General features: G+C 33.8%; 1 protein-coding gene across 1 annotated transcript; it reads left to right on the top strand.

Moving 5' to 3' along the window:
• Positions 1–1,305: 1,305 nt before the first annotated feature.
• LOC120350994 (phenoloxidase-activating factor 3-like) lies at positions 1,306–11,039 on the top strand (the record flags this gene model as incomplete). Its single annotated transcript, XM_039426670.1, is given in 8 exon segments — positions 1,306–1,471; positions 2,955–3,039; positions 3,153–3,181; positions 3,184–3,261; positions 3,264–3,329; positions 7,480–7,578; positions 8,890–9,124; positions 10,332–11,039. Coding segments are annotated over 8 exon segments (879 nt in total), but the record flags the coding sequence as incomplete, so codon positions are not given.
• Positions 11,040–12,568: the final 1,529 nt, after the last annotated feature.

Genomic DNA, 12,568 nt, shown 5'->3' with positions numbered 1-12,568 from the left:
TGAAAATGTTACTGAACATTAATTTTAGAGATTTTTATGCGCAATCTTTTTCAATTGAAATTTTTTGTTTAAATTGTATCTGAAGCCTGATAATTGGAAATCTAAAATCAAACTTTGTATAGATGGTGCAGTGCTCCTGAAATTTTCACAGATATGGGACTTGTAGCAGTGGATAGAGCTTATCAATGACTTTTCTAGGTATGAATTTGATCAAAATCGTTGGAGCCGTTTTCGAGAAAATCTCGAAAAACACTGTTTTTGAAAACATCTTCGCCATTTTAGCGGCCATCTTGAATTGCATTTGATCGAAATTGTTCGTGTCAGATCCTTAAAGTGTAAAGATCTTAAGTTCCAAATTTCAAGCCATTCCGTTAATTGGGAGATGAGATATCGTGTACACAGACGCACATACACTCATACACACACACACACACACATACAGACCAATACCCAAAAACCACTTTTTTGGACTCAGAGGACCTTGAAACGTACAGAAATATAGAAATTGAGGTACCTTAATTTTTTTGGGAATGCAATACTTTCCTTACCTATGGTAATAGGGCAAGGAAAGTAAAAATAGACATATGTCAAAATGACAGAATTATCAAGTCAATGATAATGGCATTATTATAGCCGAAACATGTCGTGACGAGATGATTTCGAAAAAGGGTAATCAGATTTCTATTTTTTTTATATTAAATTTAATGTAGCCCTAAAGAAAAAAGACGTATTATGTGTGTTTGTATATATTGTATTGTGTCAACTTGAATAATAAAACATTATTCCTATTCTATTCTACATGAGAAAATAAGAAATATGGAGAATAAAACACGAAAATTTATTAATTAGACTATAATTTGGTGTGGGACACTCACACTACTGTCCTTGTCTTTTTATTACTTTTTTTTCATACTAATCATTGAGTTCACCCTATACAGGTCCAAGGATGTGTTGTGAAGCCTGAATTGCTCGAAGAGAGAGTAGCTATTTTTCAGTTCTTCGAAAGGTGAAAAATGTAAGATACAGTATTTCTGTTAAAAAAATCGCAAATCTTCTTCTCCCTATGAGCACAGCTGATACAGAAATATTGTTATACATGACTGTTCACTTACCTGCATTGTTATTTAGTTTCAAAAATGATGAATAATATTCGATATTCTAATTCCTTGAATCAATATTGTGAGATCTCGTTTTTCTTCTTCCAGTTGACCCAGCAGCTCATCTATTCACGTATCTGAATTGTTACTCAGTTTCAAAAATGATGATCAACATTCAATATTCCAATTCCTTGAAATAATATTGTAAGATCTCGTTTCTCTTCTTTCAGTTGACCCATCAGCTCATCGCGGCTGGCACTTGATTAATAATAGGAAATGTGGAATCCGAACCCAGCTGAAAGTAGTTGGTGGAGAGAATGCCGCCATAGGAGAGTTTCCTTGGGCTGCTCAATTCATCACCACGAAAAATAAAGGTAAATTACGATATCACCCTAAGATTACCCAACAATCATGATATATATATTGTGAAGCAATGCTCATATTGATTACATTCACTCACTTGAAAATTACTTTCACTTGAAGATGTTGTGAAAAACTGTTTTTGATAACTGTGGTTCTTAGATTTGTACGGTATTTCCTCTTAAATAAGAGTAGCCTTTACCACAAATCTAAAATAAGGATAGCATCTACACTAGTTGAAGAACAGCATACAGCTCTCTTCTATTTTGAATTTATAATTTCAAATTTTTCTCTTCTAATTGGATTGGTGAAATTCATAGATTTCATTGAAGTCATACAATGGGTTATTGACATTGACTATCATTGAAATCGTGATTCATCATACTAATTAGATAGGACAGCAATAGGACAACTTGAAAAAATGTTAAAATAATTAGATGAAAAGATTCTACTGCACTCACCTATTAAAATTTTGTCTTCTTCCAGAATGTACAAGACATCATGACCTTTTCATCCTTAATGACAAAGCTGTTAAAACAGAGGATTACTACTCGAAAATTGCCATATAGATCACCTGATACGCACGAAGGAACTCAAGTGTGCATTCCAACATATTACAATCTTTAACTTCTTCAATTGACCGAGCAAAGTGAAATCTAAGATTCAAGTCGACGGTTTGGCATTTCTCTTAATGTTTAAATGCTTATATGTTTATATGTTGTGCATTCACGGCAAAACGTGGTAAAAGATTTTCATGAAATTTGACAGGTATGTTTCTTTTTAAATTGCGCGTCGACGTATATACAAGGTTTTTTTCGGAAATTTTGCATTTCAAGGATAATATAAATGAAAAAGAATATAAGGCCTCCTTCATACGCCAATATTAGAGTAAAAATCAGACTATAGAATTATTCATCATAAATCCGCTGTTTAGTGGACTATAATACTACCCGTTCAGAAACATAGAACATCTTGAAAATGTATCTTTCCATCCACGTTGTAGACAGTTGCAGCCAGACCTGATAACAGCGCTCACACTCACATTCCGGGACGACACGTCACGGTACGATAGGACAGAAAGCTCTATGTTTATTTACGATTTTTCCTAGACATTTTAAATTGATACATTATCAATTAATTTTAGAGAAAACATAACAACAGGTCAATATAACTTACTGAGCGCAGGGTCTACTATTCACCGAACTACTACTAATAATTGGAACACAATATGGTTCTATTTGAAACTTTATAAGTTATTCAGATGTGCTGATGCGATAAGACTCGAAGAACCTTGAACAGATCACCTTCTCAGAGCTCTACGATTTCAGATATAGATGATGACAAAGGTATGATAGGGCGGCAGACGTATACCGAGAGAAAATGAGTAATCAGCAACGCGACGCGAACCGAAGCTGTTCTTTCAGAGGAACGTTTGTTGGATTGTGGTGATTTAGAGAGGTGTGATCCATTTTTATTTCAATCAATTTCATTTTTCAGACTCATCATCAAGTATGTGCACAGCGGCAATAATCAGTGACCAGTTCGTTCTCTTAGCAGCACATTGTCAACCCAAAGAACCTTAGTAAGTTGTATTATATTCATAATAAATCATCATAATTACCGTATCACTGTATAATTATTGCATTTGTAATACAATCGTTGTATGAGATTTGAGTTGATTATGTCTCTCTACAGCACATCTGTTGTGGTAGCCGGAAATGTGGATATGATCAAGACTCAGACTGTGGCTCAAGAACTAATAACTGTGCACCGCCAAAGAAAACGTATCAAGTGGAAAGGTTCTTCATCCTGATGATGTATTCTACAAGGATATAGGTCTGGTCAAAATCAAAGGGAGGTTCAAATTCAATGGTATGTGAATTGTATATTTTTCAGTGAACTATTATCATAGCCACCTCTAATACAAGGCCCCTGTCTACAATATTGCAACGTCGCAGTGTAGGCCTAGAATCTAATACATGATGGTGAAAAGAATCAGCTGTATTTTTTTTTATATAGCTTTGATTCAGAGCTACACAGGGACAAGATGAATGATATGAAACAAATAGGGGTAACAAGAATTTCCAGAGATTAACGTTGCAATATCGTAGGCCGGTGCTTGTATTAGAGGTGGTTATGATAATAGCATAGCCACTTCTAACAAGGCCGCAGCCTACGATATTGCAACGTCGCAGTGTAGGCCTAGAATCTAGTACATGATGGTGAAAAAGATCAGCTGATATTTTTTTAATATTTTTCACCAATCATGTATTAGAGGTGGCTATGCTATTATAGTACAGTATCAGTACAGTGTCATAGAATGAAACAAACATCTGAAATGTGAAAGTCTTCTTAGACAGATTCTGACATTATTTTTTAATGAATAACGATTTGCCTCGGCTTGGCTGCAATCGGTAAAGCATGAGTGTAATAATATATAAGTCTGGTCGTGGTTTTTTAGAACACAATTTCGATAAAATCCTTATAGAGCTCCTGCAGTCCATTGCTCTTGGACAATTTATAGAATCATTGGAAGGTTCAGGAGATTTAATTAACAATTCAATATATTGCTGTGTAAACCAGCTTATTCTATTACTGATAGAATCGGATGGTAATTCTCTTAATAATTCAATACTGATAATTAATAAATAGATATGAGATTTGTCCTGCGTGGTATTTGAGAATGAAATAAATGGTACACCATTAAAACTTGATATATTGCATGAATAAATATAAAAGTCAGATCAATATGGAAATATTATCTAGAGCAACAAAACATACACAACAAATACAAGAATAATATATCAAAATAAAATATCACAGACTGGTACACTATTCTTCAGCTATTTAGCACGAAACATTACCATGTGCTTTTTTAATTCATTGATAATACATTCATTTGTATGCAGCTTATGTATCGACTTGCTGTTGCTTGTCGATTTAGGCAATCTCACTTTATATCTTATTCCAAAATCGAAAAATAATAAATTGATAAATCATAGATTATAAATAATTTCTGTAGTTTTCAGTATATTTCTCAATAATATATATATCTCTTAGGGCATAAGGTTCGGCCTCTGATGGATGTAGATAAATCAATTTATCCAGTGAACAAGAGCTACATTATATCATTACAAATTATTAATAGAATCATGATTGAGTGAGCGTTTGTATTACAATTAAAATTTAATATTCTTTATTTGTGTACCTTTGGATATAAAATTGACTTATTCTTATCTAATAAAATATTTCTTATACCTTCTTAAGACTTGCGCAAGTTTTGTATTAATTTTTAATATTTATAACCTTTCCGACGAGCTAGCTTTTATATTTGTTTCATTCGAAGTACTGAGGGCGCCCTAACTTTATATATTTCGACTATTTATCACTCACGTGCTGAATTTTTATAAGCTGTTGGGGGCGATCCGAATTTCCTGGTAGTCCTGGATTTTTGGTGGCCGAAGTCGTCTTCTCCAAAGGGTTAAATAAATATTTAATGACTTTCGCTTTAATGCAGCATCACTAAGTCTTATGAAAAAATTAATAAATCAATTTAAACTTCAAGTCTTTAAAAAGTACAAGGTAATAAAGGGTTTTGTGCTCTACAAAATTTTAGTATCCTTCCATAGTGGTTTCTCACAGGCAAGTGGGCAGGTTCTACTTTTATTTCTACAATTTTCATTTCCAACTTGCAAATTTACATAAATTTAAATAATTCGTTACTACGCCATTTAAAGGTTCAAATAGTCCATGCCAATCTACTAAATTATTACCTATATCATATATATGATATTTTATATGTCCTCAGGCCATATCCAATACATAAACTGAATAGTAAAAATTACAAAATCTTATCATTCATAGAAATATTTATAATACATTTGAATCGGCTCTCTATTGCCGCCCATCGATTACTACAATTTGATTGGTTTATGCAAATTCACTACTGTATACATGCGCCTAGGAACATCCTACTTCCTTAATACTCTAATTTATTTTTATTTGGTGGTTTAAGTATATTTATTACATATAATATATTTTTATAAGGTTTATAAGTTGTTTCTCCCTCTAAACAATTAGCCATGTGCTTTTTTAAAGTCCTCCAGTTGCATACCATTTGTTACAATACTTTTTGCCAAGGTGTCTGGCTAGATTTTACGTTATGCGACTTGATCGATCATTAGGTCGCCGATCAGTAGGTATTTTAAGCCTAACCTCAAATTCCCCAATACTTTATATAATAAAATATAAATAGCAAATAACTTTCTTTTTCTATTCGGCTGTTCTAATTTTAGCCCTGATTCCTGTTATTATCTAATCTTTTAATAATCATTATCGCATTTGGCGATACTAGACTAGCTATTTCACTTCAGACCTATAAAATTCTCCCAAATAGGAATTTTGTTTACCCATCAGATTTTAATATGTTACAAGATATAATTATATTAGGTGGTGGAAAAATAAGAGAGCTTTGATTCAGAGCTACACAGGGACAAAATGATGATATGAAACAAATAGGAGTAACAAGATTTTTCCAAAGAGATTAACGTTTTTCTTAATTGTATGGGTAGATCATTGATGATGGATGAAATTTGTTTGATAATTGCCTATTTCATTCGAAAATTATTGAACCACTCTGTTTTTGGTCCAATATTTATTTCCGCCTTGAATCTAGTTACTCTACCAAAACATATTCAGAAATATATTAGAGAAGAAGATCTATTTTATTTTATTGAGTATTTCATGTTCATTACTAAAACACTATGATACAACTCCATAGTCATTGTAATTTTTCAGTATTTAACAGGTTAGCTCTTTTCGAGAAATTTGGAGAAACATAATTCTAGTGGAGGAAGGCTGGACTATAATACAAGGCCCCGGCCTACGATATTGCAACGTCGCAGTGTAGGCCTAGAGAATCTAATACAATGATTGGTGAAAAAGATCAGCTGATATTTTTTTAAATATTTTCCACCAATCATGTATTAGAGGTGGCTATGCTATTATAGTACAGTATCAGTACAGTGTCATAGAATGAAACAAAAAATCTGAAATGTGAAAGTTTTCTTAGACAGATATAATTATATTAAGAGGTGAAAAAAATAAGAGAGCTTTGATTCAGAGCTACACAGGGACAAAATGAATGATATGAAACAAATGGGAGTAACAAGAATTTTCCAAAGAGATTTTTCTCAATATGTACGCGTAGCTCATTGATGATGGATGAAATTTCTTTGATAATTGCCTATTTCATTTGAAAATTATTGAAGTATTGGTCCAATATTTATTTCCGCCTTTAAGCCGCGTTTACACCAAAGTTATTAACAAAATGTTGATAACTTGATCCATGTAGATTCTATCAGATTGAACGAAACTTGACAAACCACATGATCATCATGTGTATGATAAGTTATGTTTAATCTAATAGAATCTATAAGGATTAAGTTATTAACATTTTGTTAATAGCTTTGGTGTAAACGCGGCTTAACTCTAATAACTCTACCAAAACATATTCTGAAATAATATTAGAGAAAAAGATCTATATTATTTTATTGAGTAGCGGGCCTTTTATGTTCATCACTTAAACACTATGATGCAACTTCATAGTCATTGTAATTTTTCAGCATTAAGCTGGTTAGCTCTCTTCGAGAAATTTGGAGAAACATAATTCTAGTGGAGGAAGGCTGGACTATTTCAAGAAAGCCCAGTCTCAAATTCAACGAGCAGTCCTCATTGGACAATGAGCTGCTTGCTTCCTATGGTGCTGACTGTGAAGGTAAAATGGCGACTTATCAACTCACTGGCCAATTAGGATAGTGGCAGCTCTCAGTATTAGAAAGAGAGATGGAAAGTACCCTGAGTGATAGGATACATAGAAACCTATGATGTTATCAAATAATAAAAAATTATCTTTGAAATTCAATAAAAGATAATGAGGTCATTTTTTGATTTCTCACAAAAACGGGTATAATGATGAGTTATCCATGTGAATTTTCGAATAAACTATGATTCTTATTTGCAGATTTCGTTGCTCCTATTTGTTTGGAGTATGGAAAGTTACTTTCCAAAGACTACGCCGGCACGGAGGCAGAGTTTGCTGGGTGGGGTGCCTTCAAAATCGGTGACAAATCCATTACAATAACTCTATTAATGGAATCAATTATTGCGATAGAAATCTAGATTAATATTATTGATCAATTTAAAAATATAATTTAGTCAGATTATGTCGGGCACGGTATTTAGATGAAAATACTTCTTCTTATATATACCGTGATGTCGGGCTATTTAAATAAATAATAAATAAATGTTTATTCCCCAAAAAAAACTAAAACTACAATATCAATTACAGAAAATATTAGATAAACTACAATATTACATACAATAGTCAGTTACAAAAAATTATTATAATGTGTCCTCTACATGTTTAGTTTTTTCTGTGTGGAAACTGATCTACTCCACTACGGCGTACCATGTTCTAGAGTAGGTTTGGTTTGTTTTTTTAAAATATAGTTATCGGGCTACATGATTCATTATTGATTCATTTTTTTATTATTCTTTACATTGTACTCAATATGCAACTCTGTTGCTATCCCAGGAATGGACACAATTTATCCGGATATTTACTTTGAAACGAATGTCGTAACCTCAACAGAGAAAAATGTCTTCAACAATCGATGTGGCTGGGAATTTATTAATGAACCAGCAGGTAACCTGTGCTCCGCAAAGGTTCGTTTGCACCACAAATAGATTAGATTTGGACAAACCTAAACCTTGACTCACAAACTGAAATGTAGAAGAGCTAAAAATAGGGCTAATAACCACCAATTATGAATTTATATGCAAAATTTTAAGTGAATCAGTTCAATAATTCAGACGTGATGATGCGTCATTCCTGAATTTCCTCTCCCGTATTATGTGAGGGAGTTCTTTCCTTGATCAAATTATAGATTATCAGGTAACCCGTGCTCCGCAAGTTTTATCTAACTAAAAACATGACCTGAAGAAATCTTGAAGAATATTATAAATAGGCCTATAACCATCTTCGATGATATGCAAAATTTCAAATTATTAATTTCTCCAGTTTAGACTTAATGATGCGTCATTCATGAATTTCCTATCCCGTACATGTTTGAGCCAATTCTTCCTACAATATATTCAAGTTTATTCAAGTTCTCTCTATTTTTCTTTCTTATTTCTATTATTTAATATATTTCTTATATCTCTATATTCCTTTATCCTTCATATTTTTCTTCTTCTTAATCCGATTTAACTTCTAAATATTCTCTCAATTCGACTCTGTAGTTATGCGAAGAATACACAAAGTTCATTCTGATATCCACTTTGAAACAAATGTCGTAACTTCAACAGAGAATAATAATATTGATTGATGTTAATAGTAATCTAATTCATGGATAATCTAACAAATTCACAGACCCAGTGACCAACACAACCTCTGGTCCAACCATGCTGCAGAAGTTCACAGTACCTGTGCAAAACGAGAGCGTCTGCATAGAGTCCATGCACGTCATTGTTCGGAATACCACTTCTTGGCAGAAGGACAGAAAGTCGTTTATTTGTGCTGGGAGCAGACCTGATCAGTACATTTCGTCTGGGGACTCAGGTGGTGTTCTGGCGGTGGCTCAATCGGTTGCTGGTGACATACCTAGGTAATTATCACTCTAATTAATAAAGAAACAGATACAGAATATTATCAAGCATTAATAAGTCTAGTTAGTCTAGTTACACACAAATCGATTTTTGGATGTTTAATCATTTTCCGTCCTTATAAATCCTTTTAGATTGAACAGAACTTGGCATGATGTGCAGATACACATGATGTAGTTTCCTAGTATAAAATGAGCGCTGCTATCCAGAGATTGTCAGTTTGTTGTGAGGGAGAGCATAACTGACTGGCAATTATTAGGAGGCAATTGAGAGGCTATTCCCGAGCTGGCTAATTGTTGGTTAGTAGCTCTTATCGAATTTCCATCCAGCTGTCAACTCTGTTGTAAATAATTGTAGTAGCAGAAGTCTTTGAGTTGATTTTCAGTACCTAACTTCGGATATTCGTTTGATAATAATTTATAAGTGTCTGCCAAGCTATGTTCAATCTTAAAAGCATTTATAAGAACGGAAAAATTCGGACGTTTGAAGATCGATGTGTATGTAACTAGACACGGTGTGATTTTTCATTAGGATATCATCATTATTGTATTCTAGTTAGGAATTCTCCCAACATATTGGAAACACAGAGAAAAAGTGAAAGAGTGTCTACATCGTCTACCGTTAATGATACCTCGAAAATCTATCAATCAAACTTGATTATATCACTATTTTCTTAGTCCTTCAATCAATTTTTGATTGATATGTGTCAAGCCAGTCTTATACACATAGATTTTTGTTGGTACGATATATTGCCGTCCTTATGAATTCTATCAGATTAAACGGAGCTTGACAAACATCGTCTGTTTGAAATCATTCGTTTAATCTAAATTAGGATTGAACATCTATTCTAAAAATAGTTTATAAGAACGTTGAAATAATATCGTACAAACAAGAATCGTGTTGTGTGTGTGTGTGTGTGTGTGTGTGTGTGTGTGTGTGTGTGTGTGGGGCTTTGATGATGAATGACTTCTAATTCGAACCAACTAAAACTTGATGCAATATCTAACTACTTAGAGTCACTTTCTCCAAAGTTGTTTCACCTATTAAACTCGTATAATCAATGTATAGTTCCCTTTTATTATAATGTGTTATAGCTTATGGTTCAAACTTCACAGGTTACAGGTTTAATGTTTTCAAGGAAAGCGACCCTTAAGCGAATATTAATCTCGAATTTGGTTGATTAATTTATTATATTTGTCTCATTGTCAGATTCTTCGCAGTTGGAGTTGCGGCAATGCATTCTGAAGAGCCCTCCATTGCAGATGTCTACACGCGAGTCGCATACTACATGGAATGGATCATGGATACTATCGCCAATGAAAGTGTATAGCTTCATCATAATATGATCGAATAATATTGAACAATATCAAGCAAAATCGGACAATATCGATCAATATAGGGCACTATTATGACAAAAAAAGCATTTTCAAACATTAAAATACAAAATCAAACAATACAATACAATATTGAATCATAATAACATCACATTTCTTCATATACAGCTGAATTTTCACACTGATTTCACGTCGACACGACAGGACAGAATGCTCTCCTATGGACTGATCGGCTCTGTGTATAAACAATCAGACCCGATAACTACCCAAGGTCATCGAAAAAAATAATAGGATCTGTGTTCTCTCCTTTGATGCCAAAGTCTACAGTTAACATGGCCACTATTATAATACCTTTTCACCGCTCATGCAAGTATAATGCAGTTCTCGATGATATTTGCTGCCGGTTCTTCAAGATGTCGACTGCTAAAAGGAAGAGAATGGCTGTGATAGAGAGAAGAAGAAGAAGAACAACAACAACAACAAGGAGAAGAAGAAGAAGACGAAGAAGACGAAGAAGAAGAAGAAGAAGAAGAAGCAAAGAAGACGAAGAAGAAGAAGAACTAGAACAAGAACAAGAAGAAGTGCAGGAGAACACTTCTTGTTGTTAAAGTGGATTCACAGAGGAAAGACAGGGACGGAGAGAGGAACAGCTTTAGAGTGAGGAAGAGAAAAGCAAGCATATGACAGGCAAAATATTGTAGGAATAATGTAACACAGGTAGGGCATGATTCATGGCTCCATCACAGACTACTATGTACATGCTACAATACATGATACACCCAGCCCTTGCAAGGTTTTTGGTGAATGGGAGGGCTGGAAGCTTTTTCCAAACCCATACAGGGATTTGATTTCCAACAAACCTTTTTTGAGCATAACAAAGTACTGCACTATTCTCTGTCTCTCTTTAGAAAGATACATCTACACTCTGAAAACTTGAAATTCTGTGTGTTATCTACGTATAAGATGTCTTTCGATTCTAGTTAGATTATAGTGATCAAAGTGAGCTTATAGAAGAAGTATTATTTAATAATATGATCATCATAGACATCATTATTTTCTGAGTTCAGGATAAACTCCTCATGGCCACTGATTTCCAGATATTGATGCACGATGCACTGTTGTTTTGATTGCTTTACCATCATATTTATCGTTTACAGACTGACAAAATAGTTCACAAGGTTTGACAATCTATGTAGCTACCTATAGTCTCTTGTACTCAATTTTCAATAAATGCTTGTTTAGGATATACTTGCCTATTAAATGGAAAACCATAGTTGGCTAGGTTATTTACCTCTGTAATATCTCGGGTAGCTAAGATATTAAAGAATTGTTTTTACCAAGGTGTAGACGTGATTAAATAAAGCTAAGGTTTACTCTATGAAAATTGTTTATATTTAAGCATTTGCTCTACCAAATTTTACATCAATTTCGGGCTTATTCTGGCTGCCTAGCCTAATACAAAAAAAAAACGTTGAATGAGATTTGGACTGTTACAATACACAAAAAACTAATCGTTGTGCAAAACATAATTAAACATAGTTCGATCGCCCCGTGTCATTAGAGTAGAATTAATTTTGGGACTCACCCATAATGTAGACTTCGAAGAAATCCATTAGGTGATGATTTGGGTGATCCAGTTCCGAAAGAATTTGTGTCCGTGTGCGCTCCGTTCGCGTCAACCGTTAAAAAAGAGTGCACGGAAAGAATGCAATTTTGTCTCAGGTCCGACTCTTCCTAGGCCTACACGTGGAAAACTAGACTACGGCAGGGGGAAGAAGAGCCGGAAACTGTTGATGGGACGAGTGGATGGAAACTATCTTTCCCAGGCTGGGATGCAAGCTAGGCAGTTCCCAACCCTGAGAAAGATCCTCACCTCGTCCATCGGTTGAAAAAAAATGCAAGCTTTCCGTAGCCTATGCTAGGCAGCCAGCAAATAAAATATTACGTTCTAATTTCACAAATTTCAATAATACTATTTCAATTCCTTTCTATCTTTTCAGCACATCTCTCCATGAAGCCTGTTCAATGTATTTCATTGGAAATTTTAATTCAAAAAAATTCAATTCAATTTCAATTTATTTTTTTATTTATTATTAAATTTCCAGATATTGA

This window comes from Nilaparvata lugens, chromosome 4, assembly GCF_014356525.2.
Source record: "Nilaparvata lugens isolate BPH chromosome 4, ASM1435652v1, whole genome shotgun sequence".
Classification (NCBI taxonomy): domain Eukaryota; kingdom Metazoa; phylum Arthropoda; class Insecta; order Hemiptera; family Delphacidae; genus Nilaparvata; species Nilaparvata lugens.
This window is presented reverse-complemented; position numbering and strand designations above follow the sequence as displayed.